The sequence below is a fragment of the Xyrauchen texanus genome, chromosome 30 (genome assembly GCF_025860055.1).
Source record: "Xyrauchen texanus isolate HMW12.3.18 chromosome 30, RBS_HiC_50CHRs, whole genome shotgun sequence".
In the NCBI taxonomy this organism is placed as follows: domain Eukaryota; kingdom Metazoa; phylum Chordata; class Actinopteri; order Cypriniformes; family Catostomidae; genus Xyrauchen; species Xyrauchen texanus.
The window spans coordinates 10,667,206-10,689,621 of record NC_068305.1 but is presented as its reverse complement, the minus strand read 5'-3'; the positions used below and the strand labels follow the sequence as shown (position 1 = coordinate 10,689,621).

Here is a 22,416-nt window from a genome sequence, read left to right as displayed (position 1 = left end):
AATGGACCAGTGGAAGAAGTTGGATAGAGTAAAATCTTTGGAATTTGTTGGTATGATTTTTTTTTACCACTTTGTTATTTTGATTAGATGTTTGTTTCTAACCAGAGGCAGTTAGTTTGAAGTGAATTTTCAATTTAGATTTTGTTTTTGTGTGTGTGTATGTGTGTGTTTCAATTATTACATTTTTCAAACTCAAAATCAACTGGTTGAAGTGTGTGCTGATTCAATCACTCTTAATACTAGCCATGATTTGTGTGTCAGTAGATGAAAATGATTAATAATACTTACATTCTCTGTAATTTAACGGAACGTAAATCCAAATCCTGACGAGAATCACAGGTTCAAGGATGTAAAATGATAAGAATCCTCCAGTGAAAACCCCATATTGATTGACCACTAATCTGAAAAAATGGGGGAGAGTGACACTCTCAGTGTTTTTAGTGGTTCCAGCCGTAGCTGATAACGACCTTTTGATGAAATGGGGTTGGTGTGGTGTAGAAGTTAAAGATCTGAGCGATGTTAACCAAAAGACTGCAGGTTCTAACCTCAATCCATGCATTTTGTGAGCAATCAACATTGAACAAGGCATTTTACCTTCAGGTTGCTGCCAGGGGATTGTTACTGTGACAAGTATACTATAAATTGCTTTGGATTAAAATATCCATGGAATGATTACTTTAAATAAGTTTTATGCACACATACTGTAGCTCATTGAATTTTATCTCATCGGGTTTCCCAAATGGTTCATCAGATATACAGTACACAAGATTCCCCTTATGATTATACTTCTTTGAAAAAAAGTCTCCTTTTCTGTCATTGCTAGTTTAATATGAGACAAAAAATGTCAAATAATGCAAAGAGAAAGAGAGAGATTTCCTGCAGGATCCCTGTAAAGCATGAAATAAATTGATCCTTTAGCCAGACTGCTCTCTCGTGTCTATGGAGATGACACTGTAAATAATGCAAATACAAAAGGCGGTTTTTGGTAAGCCCCTTAAATGGGCAAGTAGTGTTCCTTGAGCTCAAATGGTAGAGCATGGTACTAACAATTCTAAGGTTGTAGGTTAAATTCCCAGTGAACATGTACAGTATACCAATAAACAGTAATGTTATACAGTAAAATGTGATATTGTAACTTGGTTGCCATGGTTGCCACATGCCACAGTTTAAACTGTGTACTGAAGCACTAAAGAAACAAGGAAACTTGTAGATACAAACTACATAATTGTAGATACAAAATGATGCATTTTCATCAGGAAAGTTATAGTAGAGTAAAACTGTATTTTGTATAGCAGAATGTTTCAGACCAGAAGCTGATAGTTTGCATTGCCATTTTTTTTACTGACACATTTTATGCCCTATTATGCTTTTTGGGATTTTACCTTGTAACACTCCACAATATTAAAAAGTCGAGTATTAACAAAATAATGGGAACAAATGTTCCGTTTCTATTTAAACTACGGAGTAGAAAAAAAGTATACTCAATACTGATGAATAAACAATCAACCCAAGTGTATTTACAAAACCAAAGAACATTTACCATATTACAAGGCAATTGCAAGAATGTGATGTGTTTGTGTGTGTGTCAGAGATCAGATCAGCCTCACCGGTAACTGTGTAGTCCGAGAGCAAGATCAAATGAAGAAGATAACTGGCTTAGTCCTCCGATAAAAAGTAATCCTGGCTGCGAGCCAAACGGAAAATACTCCTCTGAGGAACGGTGACCCCGCGCTTCCAAGTCAGTCAGCAATAATCCAACAATGAAATAGGAAAGTTTTTGAATGAGAGTACGCTCTCCCGAAGACCGGCATGCCAGTTCCTTATATAGAAACTCCAAGTCTCTTCCTGTTTACATGACAGGTAATCACGTGACGCGAAGTCACGAGAAGTTATCGCGCGAACAGAAATCGGGGTCAAATCCACAACAGCTAAGGCAAATACAGCATACAGGGGAAAGCAATAAAACTAATTACATATAATGACTAAACATAATTAGTTTTTTGTCATTAACCTTATTTAAAAACCTCCCCTTATGTGGCCAAGCTACATAGATCCCCACCCCCAGCCATCGGCATTGGAGGAGATCGTCCGTACCAGCGTTTCAGGTTAACCACATTTAAAATATCTGTTTTATATGGGTCACCCCAATGAACTGTGTAATTTATTGCCCCATTTTTTATTATTATTTCTGCTGGTCCCTCCCACTTGGGTGCTAGCTTAGCAGAGTATTTATTCGAGGAAGACGAGAGAGGGTGAGTTTTAATCCAGACTAGATCACCCGGTTGAAACTGCGCATCTTTCCGTCGGGCATTATAATATCTAGTTTGTCTGGCTTGTTGCACCCCTACTCGGAGCTTTACCTCCTCTGCCATGATGTTCTGTCTTTCAACTAGATTATACGAGGTTTGGTCAGGAGTGGGGGGTTTAAGGATTAACCTCTCTAGTGGACCGTGAAGCTGTCTGCCCAGCATTAATTCAGCCGGAGCTCTACCTGTGGTTTCTTGGTGTGCCGTGTTGATAGCAAACCTTAGCTCAGGTAACCACTGGTCCCATGTTTGATGATATTGTCCCACATATGACGCAATCATAGTTTTCACTGTCCTGTTTATTCTTTCTGTCAGGTTTGTTTGAGGGTGGTAACTGGTAGTGAGTTTTTGGATGCTTCCCCAGGACTTGCATAGCTCTGACAGTACGTTGGAAGTGAATTGTGCTCCCCGGTCAGATATGATGTATTTAGGGACCCCCCATCGGGTGAAGATTTCTTCCCTGAGAATTTTGACGATCTTCTGTGTTTTACTATCTCTAAGGGGGAACATCTCTACCCATTTGGTGTAATAGTCAACTATCACCAGAAGGTAAGTGTTCTGTTTCTTACTGAGAGGAAAAGGTCCCATAAAATCCATCCCTAAAGTGTGACCCGGTTCTGTCACTTGCGTATGCTGTAGGAAGCCGCTGGGTTTTGTATTGTCGTGTTTATATTTTTGACAGGTATCGCATCCTTTGACGTATTGCCAGACGTCTTTACGGACAGTGGGCCACCACGCCACCTCCAAGAGCCTCAGCAGTGTTTTTAGTCGTCCCAGATGTCCTCCCAGTGGGTTATCATTAAAGTAATGTAAAAATCCAGGTATTAATGCCTGAGGAACAACCAATTGGAATTTATCTCCATTATTCTTCACAGGTACCCGGCGATATAACACCCCCTGATGGACTTCGAGGGTAATCTGTTGATCCTGTACCTTTCTGTTTTTTTGGGCCAATTGTAGGAGAGAAACGGTATTGTCACTACTTTGTGCTTGGGAGATTTCCGCTAACGTGTGAGGTATGTCTGATGCACATTTCGAAGTTGTTATGGCCATACAGTGCACACTTTCTCTTTCCTTAGATTCACAGGCTCGTGACAAGGCATCTGGTCCCAGGTTCAGACATCCTCTCCTGTGATGTACTTGGAAGATGAATTGCTGCAGCCTAAGAGTCCACCGGGTCAGCCGAGAGGAGGTTTTAGGGCTATTGAAGGCCCAAGTTAAGGCAGCATGATCGCTGTAAATGTCAAACTGTCTTCCTTCAAGGTAATGTCTCCATTTTTCCACTGCCCAGACCACCGCCAGACACTCTTTTTCAGCCGTTGAATAGTTCACCTCAGGTCCACGCAATGTTCGTGATGCATACGCTATTACCCGTTCCCCCTCAGGAGTTTGCTGGGTGATAATGGCTCCTAAGCCCACATCACTGGCATCTGTATGTACCTGGAAAGGTTGATTGAGGTCAGGCTGCATCAATACAGGTGGGTCTTGTAATATTTGTTTGATGTTCTCAAGGCTGGTTTGGCACTCAGGAGTCCAATCCCACTTTACTCCTTTATTTTTCAGGTTATTTAACGGAGCTGTGATGTCGGCAAAATGGGGAATGAACTTGTGGTACCACCCGGGTAATCCCAAGAAGCGATGGAGGGCTTTTAGGTCTTTGGGAGGAGGATAGTCAGCAACCGCTCTGGTCTTTTCAGGATCGACCTCCACTATGCATACCTTATCATGCCACTTATAACATATGGTTTTCTGGCTAATAGCCTGGTGCACTTTTCCATCAGCCATAATGAACCGTTGAAGGGGAACTGGAGGGTCAGGATTTGCTTCCCCTCCTAATTGTCTCCACAGGTTTTCCTGAATAAGGGTGTACGTGCTCCCTGTATCCAGCACCGCCTTCACCTCTTGTCCTTTTATGGTTACTGGCACTACCAGAAGGGAAGTTATAGGGTGTGGTTGTGCAATGGACAATCCTGCTAGACCTTTGGAGGTATTCCGTTCAGGTGGTTTTTTTATTCACCTTGTCTTTACCATTCAAATTACCCACTTTCTGCCAGTAATCTTTTGCACCCATCCAGTCCTTCTCCACCATAGATCCCACCTTCACCAGCTGTTCCACAGATTTCACCGTCCCTCTCAGACAGCCTTGGATTGATGTTGTTCAGAATTCTGCTCACCATCTCATCTTCTGTGATATTAGGCTTCCATTTGAGGCACAGAGCTCGGTAGTCATAGGCGAAATCTCTCAATCGCTGACGTGGTTGCTGCACCAGGGACCTCAACTTGTCTTCCACTTCAGTGAGGTAATCCTCATAAAAGACATAAAAGCATCTTTGAAAGATTGCCAATCTGTTACCTTGGCCTTTTCTGCCTTCCACCAGCTTAAAGCGGGTCCTTTGAGCACTGTACTCAGCGTGCCAACCAGCTCCACACTAGGAAGGGGCCTGATGTCCAGATAATTTTCACATTGCTCAATGAAATGGAGTACGTCCGATGTCTCACATGACTCCCCGAAGGAAGGAAATTCCAGCCGTATCGGGGGTCTCCCACAGAAGGACGAGATACTGGGCACAACAGTAGAGTGAGGCATATTTTTTAATGGAGCTCCAGAAGTGACATCATAGGTAGCATTGACCCTATTTGCGGGGGAGAATTTACCTCTCGATGCTGGTATAGGAGTTCTCAAGTCATTCACCGTAGATATGGAAGGTGCAGGGTTAAAGGTCTGTATTTGAGAGCGAGATGGGGTACTGGTGAATCTTAACTTTTTCATTTGATTCTCCCATCTGGCATCTCTCCGCAGAAAACAGTCAGCCACCGCTCTTTCCAACTTCTCTACAGACCTCTGGAAATGATCTTCTAAATCTGCTAAGCCAGCATCCACTGCCTCCCGGAAACTGGTTTCTCTATTGAGGGAACTATCTACAGACTGTTTTAACTCCTGTTCATTATGTTGTATTTTATCACTAAGAGCCAATAAATCCACCTTAAGTTTATCAACCTCTGTTTGCATTGTTTGTACAACATTTATATTCACTACATCTCTTTCATCATCATCATCATCATCATCATCATCATCAGAAATATACAATGAACTCAGCATAGATGTTATTTCAGCTGCTGGATTACGTCTGGTTTCAAAAGGGCTTGCAGTGAAATCAGCCACTTGAGCTTCATCAGAGCTACACCTTAACTCATTTACATCAGTTTCATCAGTATTTAGATTCTGATTAATTACTCCTCCATTTACGTGTGTCTCTTCCTCCATATTTATGGACACACAAAAAAAAACACTATAACAAAAAGAAACAGCACGTAGTCCCCGTACGGGCCACCACTATGTAACACTCCACAATATGAAAAAGTCGAGTATTAACAAAATAATGGGAACAAATGTTCTGTTTCTATTTAAACTACGGAGTAGAAAAAAAGTATACTCAACTCTGATGAATAAACAATCAACCCAAGTGTATTTACAAAACCAAAGAACATTTACCATATTACAAAGCAATTGCAAGAATGTGATGTGTTTGTGTGTGTGTAAAAGTATCATCCAGCGTGCACAGAGTTAATGGCAGAGATCAGATCAGCCTCACCGGTAACTGTGTAGTCCGAGAGCAAGATCAAATGAAGAAGATAACTGGCTTAGTCCTCTGATAAAAAGTAATCCTGGCTGCGAGCCAAACGGAAAATACTCCTCTGAGGAACGGCGACCCCGCGCTTCCAAGTCAGTCAGCAATAATCCAACAATGAAATAGGAAAGTTTTTGAATGAGAGTACGCTCTCCCGAAGACCGGCATGCCAGTTCCTTATATAGAAACTCCAAGTCTCTTCCTGTTTACATGACAGGTAATCACGTGACGCGAAGTCACGAGAAGTTATCGCGCGAACAGAAATCGGGGTCAAATCCACAACAGCTAAGGCAAATACAGCATACAGGGGAAAGCAATAAAAATAATTACAGTAATTTCCGGACTATAAGCCGCAATTTTTTTCCCACGCTTTGAACCTCACGGCTTATAAAATGACGCGGCTAATATATGGTTTTTTTGCCACTTTCAAATTGTATAAAAAAAAAAAAAAAAAAACATTCTGTGACGTGCTCAGTTTTTTGGCGGCTTGAAGCTTTCATTAGACTAATGAAATTGCCGAACGGGTTAAGGTCAAAACAACTTTTTTTGTTTACTGTTTAGATTAAATCGAGCGCGCTCAAACTTTCCATCATTCTGATTACGGTAGTAATTTTGTCACCCTCACCATGGCAAAGACATGGAGAAACGCATATGATGCTGCTTTCAAGTTGAAGGCGATTGATCTGGCTGTTGAAAAGGAAATAGAGCTGCTGCACGGGAGCTTGGTCTTAATGAGTCAATGATAAGACGTTGGAAACAGCAGCGTGAGGAATTGACAAAAAGACAACTAAATCTGAGGCTATTCAACTCCGACACCGAAGGAGATGACTTCAGTGGTTTCAGTGCACAGGACGAGGAAGATAGTGACCAATGACTTTCTTGGTAGGCTACTGTTTACTGCAAAAGTTTTATTACAAGCCGTGTGTGGCAGCGGGGGCGTGGTCAAGCGCCCGTCCGGGAGAGAAACGCGGTAAGGGCGCTTACACCTGCGCTAAATTATGTCTAACACCGGTGTCTAATTTCAAGTGCCCTGCTTCACGTGCCCTTCTTGGGAAAACTGTCACACGGGCACCAGTGTGACAGTTTTCAGCAGGGCACTTGACGTTCCAGGTAAGGCTTTTAATGGCCACAGCAATGTTTACAATCAATTTTATAAAGTTTCTCAATTCTTCTATGCGTCAACACTAGACTGACGTGTGTCACTCTCTCAGCTCTGTGGCTGCTGCCTTTTTATGCCGCTCTCCCCATGCTTACTGAAATTAGACACAGGTGTTAGACATAATTTAGCTCAGGTGTAAGCGCCCTTACCGCTTTTCTCTCCCGGACGGGCGCTTGACCACGCCCCCGCTGCCACACCGTGTTTCGTTAAAGCCTATTTATTTTTGTTACAAGCCGTGTTTCGTTAAAGCCTGAGTAAAGTTCATTTGTTTCAATGTTTAGTTTTTTGTCATTAACCTTATTTAAAAACCTCCCCTTATGTGGCCACGCTACAACCTTTCCTCTAGTGTGTAATATAGCTGTTTGTGCATGTAACAGGTCTACAAAGTTACAAAGCACAAAGTCCACGCCAAAGCGAGCTATTATCTCCCACAGGAAACACTGCTCCTGATCTGCCTGAAATGCCTGGTTTGCAGTCGAGCCTTTACTTGCGTGTCTTAGCTATGTCACTATGTAACACATTTGCATAATGCCCGCCTAAGGGCTACTTTAATCTGAAACTCGGTTATGGTAAGGGGTGTTACATTTCCAACACATGCTCTAAGTGGTTGACCAATCACAACAGACTGGTCTAGCTGGCCAATCAGAGCAAACTGAGTTTTTCGGAAAGGGGGGCTTTAAAGAGACAGGAGGTAAAACAGAGCATTTCAGACAGATGGTGTAAAGAGGTGCTGCAATAATGTGTGTTTGAACATTAAAGCATGTAAACCTATTCTAGTAGACCCCCAAAATAAAATTATGAACCTGTAAATGAGCATAAATATGGGCACTTTAAAACTGACATGTCATAATTACTTTATAATAACATTATATTCACTTAACCTATAGGAAGTGGCATTTAATTTTATTTTCACCTGGAAATGTTGTTTAAACCAATATAAGTCTAAGCAAAGGTATAACTGATATATGAGCTTAGAGTTATTTTCAAGTTTACAATTTGACATGTAAAAGAATAGTTCACCCAAAAATGAAAATTCTCTTATTATTTAGTCGCCCTCATGCCATCCCAGATATGTATGACATTCTTTCTTCTGCCAAATATAAATTAAGTTTTTTAGAGTATTTCAGCTATGTAGGTTTATTTGATGTGAATGGTGATGAGAACTCAGAAGGTCCAAAAAGGACATAGAGACAGTATAAAAGTAATCCATTAGACTCTAGTGGTTAAAATCCATGTCTTCAGAAGTTACATGATTGGTGTGGGTGAGAAACAGTCCTTTTTTTATTGCAAATCTCCACTTTTACTTTGACTTTCACATTCACATTCAGCCACCTACTGCTTGGGCCTGGTCAAGGATGGAGATTTATAGTAAAAAATCTGTTTCTCACCCTCACCTCTCAAATATCCCTTTAACACATTAATTAAGATTTCATCATCTTCTGGTCTCTGCCTGGATTCGTACTCTGATTAGCTGGTCTCGATTACAACATTGCTCTTCAACATTATTTGAATAGTTACTGCTGGCATGATCAATAGAAAATGTACACAACATTTGTTTTTATTATTAATATATTATATAAATACCGTTTACAGCCTGTTTTCCACAGGTATGACGCTAGCTGCTAATCAGTAATCTTTTCACTAATCTACTAATAACCACTAATCAAAATTTTCTCTTCTTTTCTTTATTTTTCTAGACCAGCATTATTCCCCCTGGTCACCATCCCAAAATTTCAATGCGGATAGTGGCATCATTCCATCCAGGAACATGAAGGGCTTATCGGGTGGTCGCGCACCACACCATATTCCCACACTACCCCCGTGTGGGCTGGCGGAATGCGAACATCTCCACGACCTGCATGGCATGCATGTGTCTAACCTGCGCCACTCCTACCTGCTCAGCCCCACGGAAACCTGTGTCATGGACTTCCATCACCACCTTTCCCCCCGCAGCTCCATCCATTCTGACTGCATGATCATGTCCCCTGTGATGTTACCTTCCACTGCCCCTGCCGACCATATCTCTAGCAGCACCTTCCCCAGAATGCACTACAGCGCACAGTATTACGACCCAGCCATGAGGGAAGACTGCACAGCCATCACCACCTCAGCCACATCTGCTGCTGCAGTTGCTGCAACATCTGCCTCTCACCACAGCAGCAGCAAGAGCAACCGCATACCCGCCAACCTACTGGACCAGTTTGAAAAACATCTTCCAGTTCACCGCGATGGCTTCCACACGCTGCAGTACCAACGCACATCTGCCACCAGTGGCGGCGAGCCGCGCAGTGAAAGTCCTGGACGTATCCGCCACCTAGTGCATTCCGTCCAGAAGCTCTTCACCAAGTCACACTCATTGGAGGGATCGTCCAAGATGAACGGTACTAAAGGCGAGAGTGGGGGCGGAGGAAGTCTTCACCATCACCATGGCAATCACCACTCATCCAAGCACGGCAGCAAGCGCAGTAAAAGCAAGGACCGCAGGCATCGGTCAGTTACGGGGGGACGGTGGAGTTCGGATGATAACCTGGACAGTGATAGCACCTACCGCACAGCCAGTGCCATAAGCCGCCACCATCACGAGCACGTCGGTCACAGTTTCCCAGAATCCATGCACAGTCACTTTGGAGATCACTCTCTCAAAACCTCCAAAAGCAACAATGACGTGAAGTGCTCGGCCTGCGAGAACCTGTCCATGGCACCTGAGGGAAAGTTAATGAAGAGGAGTTCTTGGTCCTCTCTCACTGTCAGTCAGGCCAAAGAGGCCTATCGAAAGTCCTTGCTTAACTTTGAGAAGACCATGATACATCCGGACCTTAAACCTTCATTCCGGTCCTCACACTACCTACAGGTGAGTCATGAGTTACTTCCTTAAGAAGCATTGTCCTTCAGAAGATAGTATGGTAGTTGCCTAATTAACAAATGAAAAGGTGTTCAATTAATCAGCAGTTAAATAACAGATGGGATGAATTGGTTTATGGGTTTATTGTGAAGTGGCAATATCTTCCTGACATGTAGTCAGAACATATCTACTTTGTTTTAGAGTGCATTTTGACAGAGAAATTCCCTAAGAGATTGAATAATTGACAAAGATTTGAAATTCACTTTAGCGTTTGATTCATATTTATTGGGAAGCATTATTTTAGATAACCACAGTGTATTGCTTAAAGCTGAAGTGTAACATTTTCAGACACTAAATTTAATTGCAAGATTTGAAAAAAATAAAAACACCTTCCCTTGTCTACCATTGGTTGTACAAAAAGATAGTCCTACCTCAAGCTCACACCATTGGTCGAGCCAATGTCCTCATGTCGGGCTGGAACAGGCAAGATGAAAGGAAGGAAAGATTTAAAGGTATTGTCAAGCAATGCTGATCATTATATCGAATATTGTACAATTGTGGTGGTAGCTTAGTAGTTACATTTCTGTTCTAGATTGTAGCGTCTGGAGGAATCAATGAAGGATAATCATTAACTCAGCAGGTCCATGAAAACAAGAACTTACTGTTCCAACTCCCCTAATTACTGCAATAGCGCCGACTAGTCTCCACGAGCACAATAAATGTATTGACAAAGAGACAAGGAACTATTGACAGGAAATCCTCGTGACTGCTAAGCCCCCCCTTTCCCATATGACTCGCCTCACACCGCGTGCTTTACCATGTCCAGGAAGGAGAATTTTACGACCCACAAAGGAAGGCTCAGTCAGGGCTGATTCTCACCAAATTCGTACTGAGAAGGAGAAATGACCCCTTTTAATCCTATATATATATATATATATATATATAATCCATGTGATAAAAATATTGACATGTATCTTATGTTCCATCTCATAATTTTCCTAAATGTTGTTTGGTCTATGTTTCTTGCAAACTCTAATGGGTTAATGTTTCAGACTTTGCATACCATGGTTACCCGAAATCATATGTGTGGCATATTTGGTCTCTATAACTTGGTATTTCGAAGATTGAAATGACTGTGTACATGATATGTCGATAACAACAACATATTAGTATTACAAGTATATTTCCTAGTTTTCTTTCTTGCACATGCAATGAGAAATGTGAGAACAAAAAAACAATAAACCAAATTCCCGCCTGGAACTCAAACCCTTCTCATTGGTCGAGCCAATGAGAGGTGGCACACGTTTCTAAGGGCATAAATTGCACCAACAACGGACCTTCGCTCTCTTACTTCCCTCATCTCCTTACAGCTTAGTTCTTCCTCTTAGCTCTTATCTTCTTCCTCTCTCTTCCTTTCCAACTCCCAACTTACTTCATCTCTCCTTGGACTTCCCCCGGCACCCCTCTCTCTCCTCTTCTGCTGAACATTTGCAACTGCTTGGAACAACCCCTCAACTCTCTCTTCAAGTGAGTCTCAACTCCACGCTCTGGAAACACCGAACAGAAATCCTCCGCCTCAAGAAAGCCCCGAGGACGTGACATCCACGCAGCCTTGCTCAGCCACACATAGGCCCATTTTGCAAGTATCATTTCATCTGAAATCCAAACGCGTTAAAGTGTGTAATTCCATTTGCTGGCTCTTAAGGGTTAACTGTTGTAATAAGTTGCTATCCTTAATAATCTCTTTATTTTCCTTATTGCTTCTACTCTGTTTATTTTATGTTTATTTTATGTTTATTTTATGTTACATGTTAAGTGTCTGTTTGTCAAGTGTAGTGATATATTCTAGTTCCTTGTATTAAACCCAATTATATGCTTGATTGTCTGTGTGTGTTGATCATAAAACAAAGCCTCTTTAATGTGCGATTTTAAGCTACGAGCTGATATTATCAAAGTAAGTTAACGTGCTTTGATGAGTAGGCTTATAACTAAGAATAAACCTTCAAGGGAATTGATCAGGAATATTTAGCAAAGCTGTTCGCTGGACGAACTGACTGGTTGCGGTAAAATTAAATTAATATAGCCTGTCTGCATATAATGTATATTCCTAATTAATTATAATTCGTGGTGTTTAATTATCTATATCTATATATATTTGAAGCAGACTCCTGGACTATATAAGCCCTTTTTGGGGCGTTTTTACAATGTGTATGGGTATCCGGGTCAAATCGTCTGATTAATCATTGATTACGATCATTGAAATTAATTATACATTTCCCCAAACCTGACCTGCATACCCTACAAGATATTCAACGATCACCAGTTCAAACCCCATTAGGGGTGATTCATAAACTGGAAAATTATTGTCTCCAGATTTCTAGTAATAAAAGTACTTTGGATAAGAAACATGTGAACAATTATCTACACACAGTAACCATGCACTGCATCGTATAAAATTTTTAGAAGAGCGCTAATTTTAAGTGCAATTTTTGTGCCAGCACAAAGCACAAGTGAGATTGGGTTGGAGTGCTTACGCTATCTGTGGGCGTATCCACACAAACTGTGGGTGTATTGTTTTTAATGAACCAGAGAAATAGGTTGTTGTGCTAATACCTCTGAGAAGCAGTGTTGGACAATCTACTCAAAAGATATAGCTAGCTAAGCTACCAACTACTCAACGGAAAAATTAGTTAAGCTAAGTCAAAAGCTACACTTCATAGAAAGTAGCAAGTTACACTACAAGCTACACTGCAAAAGTAGCATGCTACATGGTTTATGAGGAATTTTTTTGCTTAAATAAACATACTAAATGCTGTTTTTTTTTTTTTGTGAAAATGTAAAATGCAGAAAGTTTTTTGTGAGGGTTAGGTTTAGGGGTATTGGTAGGGTTAGGGGATAGAATCTATAGTTCGTACAGTTTAAAAAACATTATGTGTATGGAGAGTCCTCATAAGGATAATGTGTCTGTGTCTGTGTCTGAGTGTGTGTCTATGTGTGTTAGCACATCTGGGCAATAACAGTGTGATATCTGATGGTATCTGATGGTAATACCATGATACTCTCTTATACAATTACTGTACCATTCTGTATTTACATGATGCTTCAAAGTACTTCAAAGAATACAATTGTACTACCATGGTAATTTTACATATTATTACCATATTCATAGACAATTGTATTTACATGGTGCTTCAAAGTACTTAAAAGAATACCATGGTACTACCATGGTAATTTAATATATGATTACCATATTCATCTACTATTTTATTAACACGGTGATCCCCAGGTAATCTTATATGTCCAAGTAACAAGGTTATGCCATGGAATTTTTTTAACGTGCTTTCAAGTCTTTTTATACTCTTTTGGTGGTAAAATGCTTTACCTGCAGTTGTCGTTCACAAGCTGCACAGGTGTTAAACTTAATAAAGACCTTCTTCATCACTGGCAAACAACCGGGTGCTTTTGCTGGTTTATTTTCCAATGATTGCAGATCCACTGCACCCAGCATTCTCTTTATTTTCAGTATTTCAAATATGCCCTGAGCGTGTTGGTGAGTGCATACCCCAAATGATTCAGAAGCGAGCTTTCAGTGAGCTTTCAGAATCATTCAGATTGAATCGCAAACCGATTTAGACCACTTTGCAATCACATGTGACTAATTAATTCTAAAGAACCAACTCAGTTGAGCGAATCATTTGTGATTTTGACATCTTCAGTGATTCCGTTTCCTTTGCAGTTTGTTTTACTAATTTACTGCTTGATTCATTTGAATCAAGCAGTATATTAGTAAAACGTCTAGGTTACGTATGTAACCTCCGTTCCCCGATGGAGGGAACGAGACATTGTGTCTGAGAAGCGACACTAGGGGTCTCTCTTGAGCACCGATATTCACCTCTGATCTATGAAAAAAGGCCAATGAGAAGTTGGCAGCCGGTATTTGCATGTCCCGCCCGAACAGGAGTTCATTCAGGATTTTTCTGAGGAGCCGGAAATGGTCCGGCCACAACAGTGGCTCGGCTCAGCGACGTGGCGGGGAAGACACAACGTCTCGTTCCCTCCATCGGGGAATGGAGGTTACATACGTAACCTAGACGTTCCCCTTCTGTCGCTCTCTCCATGTTGTGTCAGAGAAGCGACACTAGGGGTCCACTTATAAAAGTGCCATGCGCTGAGCCGTGTACGTGACCTGCTGATACAGGAGTGAGCAGGTATTCTTACGTGCAGGACGACCAACTGTATCAGGCTGCACGTACCCTTCCCCAATGCCCCATTCAAGCCATCAGAATCCTTTTCGTTACCCTGGAAGGGGGAACAAGGTGATGGCCGCCAACCTGGGAACGGGCCAGCCTGGCTGGGCCTCTTTTCTCTCTATGATTCTCGCATAGAGCAACTACGGCCGGGGTCCTTACACGCAATGAGGGAAGGGGGTCTTAGCCCTTCTTTCAGGGGGAGAAGACTCTGCGGAGGCCACACCTACCCGGCAGGGGAGGCAGAGAGTGGCAAATGCATCACATGGCCTGTTAGGGCCATGTGGAAAAGTTGGTGCGGTGGTAGATCCAGCCTCGTAGAGGGGGGAAGCATACAGCACAGCGACCGAGACAGCTGTAACTGCCTAAGGGAGACACGGGGGTCTGCTCGTGAGGGGAGAGTACCGTGGAATTACACACAGGGGGAGTCCGAGCAGGAGGCCTTACCTGTGGAGCACCTATTCCAGTACCCCCCTTCGGGGAACCGTAGTGGCTTGGGTTGGCGAGTTCCTCCGCTGAACTGCAGACCCAACAGGGCTAGGGAGGAGTCCACCAGCGACCCGAAGATGGGGTCTCCTGGGAACGGAGGCGCACTATTTTACCTCGGCTGGGGGAAAGGGCTTAGGCATAGCGATTCACCCGGTCAGAACGTCAGCGTGTTACCGAGTTCTACGGGCTCGGACCTGAGAAAACACGGGACAATACTGACTCAACACGGAGGTTGTAAAACCTCGAGAAAGTGTTAGGTGTTGCCCACCCTGCTGCTCTGCAGATGTCTGCTAGGGAGGTGCCCCTGGCCAGTGCCCATGAGGACGCAACACTCCTGGTGGAGTGAGCTCGGACCCGCAAGGGAGGGGGGCACGGCCTGGGTGTGATAAGCCAATGAAATGGGGTCGACAACCCAGTGGGCAAGCCTCTGTTTGGAGACAGCGTTCCCTTTCCGCTGTCCCCCGAAGCAGACAAAGAGCTGCTCAGAGCGTCTAGTGCTCTGTGTGCGGTCCAGATAGATACGCAAAGCACGTACTGGACACAGCAACGCAAGGGTTGGGTCTGCCTCCTCCTGGGGCAGCGCTTGCAGGTTCACTACCTGATCTCTGAAGGGTGTGGTAGGAACCTTGGGCACATAGCCCGGTCGCGGTCTTAGGATCACGTATGTGTCTGCCGGACCGAACTCCAGGCAAGTGTCGCTAACAGAGAACGCTTGCAGGTCCCCGACCCTCTTGATGGAGGCGAGCGTGATTAGCAGGGCGGTGTCTCTGGAGGCCCGTGAGGATGATCAAGAGATCCCAGGAGGGGAATAGGTTAGGCTGGGAGGGAGTTAGCCTCCGGGCACCTTTGGGGAACCTGACAATTAAGTCCTTACCAAGAGACTTGCCGTCTATCGTGTCGTGGTGAGCCGCGACGGCGGCAACATACACTTTGAGGGTGGAGGGGGACAGCATCCTCTCCAGCCTCTCCTGAAGAAACACGAGCACTGACCTAACTGCGCACTTCTGTGGGTCTTCGGCTCGGGAAGAACACCAGTTCACGAACAGACGCCACTTTAGGGCGTAAAGATGCCTGGTCGAGGGGGCTCTGGCTTGGTTTGAAGTATCTATGACGTTCGGTGGTAGGCCGGCTAGATCTTCCGCATCGCGTCCAGGGGCCAGACGTGGAGGTTCCAGAGGTCTGGGTGCGGGTGCCAGAGCGTGCCCCATCCCTGAGAAAGAAGGTCCTTCCTCAGGGGAATTCGCCAGGGAGGGGCTGTCACGAGGAGCGTGAGGTCCGAGAACCAAGTCCGGGTGGGCCAATAGGGGGCCACCAGAATGACTTGCTCTTCGTCCTCCCTGACCTTGCATAGCACCTGTGCAAGAAGGCTCACTGGGGGAAATGCGTACTTGCGCAGCCCCGCGGGCCAGCTGAGTGCCAACGCATCTGCCCCGAGGGGAGCCTCTGTCCGGGCATAGCAGTGTGGGCAGTGGGAGGTTTCTTGGGAGGCAAACAGGTCTACTTGGGCCTTGCCGAACCGGTCCCAGATCAGCTTGACCGACTGGGGGTGGAGCCTCCACTCTCCGCCAGGCAAGCTTTGTCTTGACAGCGCATCTGCTATCACATTGAGGTTGCCGGGGATGTGAGTGGCGCGCAGTGACTTGAGTCGCTGCTGACTCCAAAGGAGAAGACGACGGGCGAGCTGTGACATGTGGAGGGAGCGTACTCCGCCTTGGTGATTTATGTAGGCTACCACTGTGGTGCTGTCTGCCCTCACTAGGACGTGTTTGTCTCAAATTAACGGGAGAAACTTCCTCAGGGCAAAGAAAACAGCCAGCAGCTCTAGGCAGTTGATATGCCAACACAGCGGGGCCCGGTTCCAATGGCCTGCGGCTGCGTGCCCATTGCACACGGCGCCCCAACCCAATTTGGAGGCGTCGGTTGTGACCAGAACGCGTCGGGACACCTGCTGCATGGGTACCCCTGCCCGTAGAAAGCAGAGGTCTGTCCAGGGTTCCCTGGCCGCGCACCCGGCAGGGGGCGGGTTCGTGACTGAGGAGGAGGTCTGATGTTGGCGTCCTCTGGACTCGTCTGAACCGGCCGGCCAGGGAACAGTCGTCGGCTGAAGGCGGGGACACCGCATCCAGGAACCGGGACTGTTGAGGCCTGAAAGCAGAGTGCCGTGAGAACAGCATTTGTGGGCCAGGTGACCCAGAGACAAAAAGGAAATAGCTCTATAGAGTGTACAGAATTTAACAAAAAATTCTCCTTCCGGCCCTCCACCGGGGAACGGAGCGGTCTTACCAGCTCCGGAGCTATCGTCTCGGTCTCTGGGTCGGTCATCTCAGGAGCGCCTGGGAGCCTTCCGGGTCCTCGAGGGGGTCCGTGAGATGAGGGGCGTCCAACTTCTGCGGGGAGCTCGACGCTGGGGCTGAGAGCTGGGCCCACTCTGTTCGTTAGTTGAGGCGGAGCACCACTTTCTTTCTTTCTTGAAAGCCGCAGGAGGATGCCCTCGGCGAGCAGACAGGGCATGGCCCCTGGCGGCAGGTTTGCGGCAGGGCAAGATGTGTGAAATAGCCTCCGTCTGTTTCTTCACCACTGAGGACTGCTGGGCGGAGTCGTCAAGTGGTGTCGCCGAATGGACGGAGCTGGGAGACGGGGGCGTTTTTTGAGAAAGCGTGCTTTGTCTGCCTCCTGTACTGCGACCAGGTCCTGTCCATCGTTGCGTTTCTGGACCACGGGGGGTGGCCATCGCCTGTTTCAGTGCCGTTCCTGCAGCACGTCAAGAACAGGACTACCCAAGTGCAGATTTTGAAGTTCCTTGGCCCGGTGGACTTGCAGGAGGGGGCCATGGCGTGCAGGGGGGAGCGGTCTGGGACCGTTCTACCACCGAGAGTAGCGAGAGCGGAGGAGCGAGGAAGCTGGGCTTGCGGCGCACATGCCCGCGGAACCAATTAAGCCCGGGGAAGCATAGCGGACCTCCGTGCGTCAGGCTCAGACTGGGCGCAGACCCGAAGGTGGATTTACCCAGCGAAAGCGTCCCGTTACTCTCCCCAGATCGTCTTTCATCGCCGCGGCGCCTGCCTCAATCCCGTAGGAAGGAGGCGAGGCGTGGGGGGCGGCTGAAATGGCTCTCTCTCACTACAAGAGAAAGCAGAGATTGCAACGCTGCCGCGGTTATGTTCTCACACTGAAAACACAACCCATTGGAGAGAATGCTCATCCCGAGCTCGGACGGAAACAAGCAAGCGTGGCGGGGAGGCGGGGGGTTTCGAGGGGGTTCACCCGGCGAAACGGAGCCCGCCATTGTCCCCAGATCGTTTTCATCTCCTCCTGCGCCTGCCTCAACCCCGTGGGAAGGAGGCAAGGCGCGGGGGGCGGCTGAAGGGGCTTTCTCTCACTACAAGAGAAAGCCTACGACCGCAATGCTGTCATGGCTATGTTCTCGCACTGAAAACATAGACCATTCATAAAAACGCTGCCTGCGTGTGATCGCAACCCAGGAATGCAAGGCAGTTTTTATGACCGTCAGAGGTGGGGAGAAATCAACCACATCCAGAAACTACACAGGGGCGGAAATATCGTCTTTAAAAAGACGCGTCCTGAGAAGGACGTTCAACGCCACTGTGTTTTGCTCTTTAGAGGGCCCTTAAAAGCATGAAATGGACATTTTTTCACTGTCTGCTGCCCATGACAGCTCAGTGTGTTCTTTGGATTGGACACAGTTTTGTGGTGCCATCAGCCAGTTAGCGTTGTCAGAACATAATGTTTCTTCAGCTGCAGATTAACATGCCATTTATGGCTCAGGTGATTTGCTCAAAATACGAACGTTTCTGGAATTGAGTGCCTTTGTGTAAAGATCGGAGAGTTCAAATCATCTGCTTCCAGGTGTGATGTGCCAACCGAGCAACTGCCATTGAGATGAATGTGAATGCTTTAGATTTGTGGAAGAGTGAAATCTGATAAAAACATTTTCAGGAAGATTTCCTGTTTTCAGGAATGCAATACTAACCTTTATATTACGTCCCACACATGTAAACTGGACATTTTCATGGTTCCCACAACCACAAATTAACATTTGGTAAAAACGCTTAAAAAATTTGTTTTAAAAAAAGCTGTTTGCTGGATATAGACCTCCTGTTAACGAAGGTCATGCTGACTGCTGTGGTTATGCTGTATGCTAGTCTGTAATCAGTTCCTGACTTCTAACTGTCATCTTACTCCTGGAAGTTTAATTATGCTAATCAGGACTTGTAGCTTCCAACGGAGTGCCGCTGCATGCTGGGGTGCTCTCTGGCAAGATCAGGGGTGCTATGTAAAACATCCTTCACATATTTCTAAAATCCTTTGACAACAACAACAACAACAATAATAATAATAATAATAATAATAATAATAATAATAATAATAAAACATCTTAAAAGTAACAAGTGGTTTCATCTGTTAATTTTCAGTGCATTTTGTTCATTTTAAACTTTTGAGCGATTACTTGAATGTTCATGTACCTCACATTTTTGCAAATCCAAATGACTTTCTCCCTTGGAACTCAAAAAGAGTTGGTAGGTAAAATGTTAGTCTCAGTCATTCACTTTCACTGTATGGAAAATATGTCTTGCTAATTCAAGTAAATTGCAAACCTGTAAATGTTAGGCTTGTGCGTTGTAAGTATTTTACTCTGATTGCTGGGAAAGACAAATGTTCAGGGGTTTAATTTGCACGACTTTGTCCAAGTTAGTTAAGTATGAGTTAAGCCAAAGTATTTTTAGGGCAAGTCAGTTCACTCTGCGGTAATGTTCAAAACGCCTCCGGGCAGTTGGTGGGACACTTTTTTCTATGGATTCGAGTACAGCTCCTAGACCGAAATCTCCAAAACAGTTGGTCAAGATTATCAGCAAACAACATATTAAAAACACTTAAAATATTTAGAAGTTTCTTCTAAAATTCCCTTTTCCTAGCCACTTTGGGAGAAATATGAACAGATCCAAATGAGACAATACTTGACATATAGGAAGGATATGGCGCTCTCTCCAGGCATCATGGTTTTGTTTGATACAGTTGTTTTCATTAAGTACATGTCACACACTGTGGTCTTTGGCTGAACATCCCCCAATTAACCAATTAGCTTCCTGAATGCGAGCATGAGGAATGTGAAGTGCTGTTCATTCGTTTGCAAATTAACTTTATTTTGCAATATTTTAAAGGTGTACTCAGGGCATTCCCCATTTAAAAAGTTTTACTCCTAAAGAAATGAATTGTAATTTTGAAACATATGTATAAAATAATGAGCACTCACATGAGATGAGGACTATAGTCATATCAGTAACCTCTTAAAATATGTTTTATTCTACATGGGGCAGGGGTGCCCTCATGGGGGCTGCCATTTTAGAATCACATGACCAGCTGAATACTACTCTCTTAATCTCAGTAACTGTCTTGTTATTGGACACTTTCACTTTTAGAATAAATTAATCATGGCTGATTGTTAGTAGTGAATTTCTACAATGGCATCTGTAATGGAAAACTATTGGTTTTGAATGATGCTGCATCCACACCACTAGGTGTCACTGTAAGTCCAAGATGACACAAGCAAAAAGTTACTGAGTGCACCTTTAAGACCTTCCTTCTCAGACTATCCCGGAGACACTTCTCTCTAGCAGTAAATAGAGTAAATGAGTAGCAAAATATCTTTCTGAAAGGACTGAACTCCATATGACTTTGTAATAATAGCGTGCATTCTCACATTGAGTGGAAATGTATTCTGCAGTCATTTTTTTCAACATCTGATGGCTTCATCTCATTTTGATTGTTCGAAATCTCTGCTCTTGAGTGGAGTTGTATTTGTGTCACTGTCAGTGCTTGATGAATCTATTCACTCACATGAGTGTGTTGTCTGGAGTGCCTCATTGTGGTAGAATGAAGTAATGCAACCCCCTGCTAACACATTTGGAAGAAGAAATCTAATGAGATATGTTTAATTACAGATGTGCGATGGGTTCAAATGATTTTTGCATACGTATTACCAGTTTTAAGGTACATTTTTCAGTATACAGGGAAACGCTGAGCAACAGGTTAATGCTCAAAATGCTTTTGACTGATAGGGCTTGGAGATGCAGTTAATTATTCTATTGACTTGCCAAAGCAGATATTTGAAGAAAACATTGTGTGCATCTTAATTGTGAATCATAACTGTGAACTCATCGTTCAAAGTGATTTGAACACCTGGCAAGCCCTGTGCACAATGACTATTTTAAAGCATCCCTTTTCTTTTTTTATCAATGGCATCCATGTTTCTTATTTACAGCCACAAGTCACCAAATTAGAGATCCTGGAAATGATTTGGTACTCTTCTCATGACACATTATAGAACTTATCTTTGATTTTATCACAGTGATGTGAATCAGAATCCAGTCAAGTCACAGAGAATATTAAACTATATCATTTAATACTAGTTGAATTGGTCTTACTCAGCTAAAGATGCAGAGTGAAGAACATGGCATAGACTGCCAGTCCTGGGGTTAAGACGATCTTTGACCCTCTTGTAAGGAACTCACATCTTTATTGCTCTAGATATGTGACAGTGCATCGATTTAAAAATCGAAAAAAGAGGAATTATGATGCATTTATAAATAACGAGAGCAATTCTGCAGTACCTAACTTAATGAGGCCTGATTACAAGCACTATGCTTACATTTACTTTTGAATGTGATCTCATCTAAAGAAAGGCCATATATGAATGAATAATTGTTTTTAACCAAACATGGTTATTCTTTGGGTTTTAACCTTTTATATATGCATATATATTCCTGTTTGAATGCAGTTCTCAGTTGTTTTAATCTTAATAAATAGGTCTGTGTGCCTCTGGTATAACAAGCTCCATCTTTTAGTTGTAACTGCATTGTTGCCTATGCATGGCATGTTCATGTTTATTAATGTGTGGTTGCTATGACTGCATCCTACACAAAATGTCCAACATTATCCCTTGAAAACATATCTGGAGGTGTTAACAGTATTCTTTGTGTTCAGATTTAAGAAATGTTTTAAGAGGCATTTAGGTTCTCTTACCCCATTTTCTCATTGCGGTCAAACCGGCAGTTAGCTTGTGTACTGTCATTTTCATTTTACCAGTATTCTGCTGTATCTTCAGAGAACTGTCTCTAAAATATATTTTTGGTTGGAGGTGAAATCTAGATGTGCTCCCATACATTGAGTGTGATGCTCTTGCAGGTGGTTTGAGTCTGGCTTGCAGCATTTAATGACTGAGTATCAATCAGGTGCTCAAGTTTTTGTGTTTGTGTTGGAATTTAAGCTTCAGCAATTTGTGACCTCAGTTTTTTATAAGGTTCTATGCAAGGGCGTAGCCAGAAAAAAACACACAAAAAAAAAACATATATATTTTAAGTCAAAGAATAGTCTCTAATAGTCTGGGTGGAAATTCTATCTGGCATTTTGACAAAAAATGAGTTAAGCCAAAGTCCTTTTAGGGCAAGTCAGTTCACTTGGCGACAATGTTCAAAACGCCCCGGGCAGTTGGCGGAACACTTTTTTTCTATGGATTAGAGTACAGGTCCTAGACTGAAATCTCCCAAACTGTTGGTCAAGATTATCAGCAAACAACATATTAAAAACACTTAAAAACTTGCATTTCTACAGCCGGCTATATTCAGTGTTGTGATTTCACCCATTCATAAAATACACCAGTGACACATCTTATTCTATACAGTCTCTGGTTAAAGGTATAGTTCACCCAAAAATTATAATTCTCTCA

At 43.8% G+C, this 22,416-nt stretch overlaps 1 protein-coding gene across 1 annotated transcript in view; it reads left to right on the top strand.

The window, feature by feature from the left end:
• Window positions 1-8,810: 8,810 nt before the first annotated feature.
• LOC127624121 (disks large-associated protein 2-like) overlaps window positions 8,811-22,416 on the top strand; it is a 115,984-nt gene continuing 102,378 nt past the window's right edge. Inside the window, exon 1 of the mRNA XM_052098790.1 lies at window positions 8,811-9,945. Coding sequence (XP_051954750.1) covers window positions 8,863-9,945 — 1,083 coding nt within the window. The 5' untranslated portion in view covers window positions 8,811-8,862. The remainder of the gene's footprint in view (window positions 9,946-22,416) is intronic.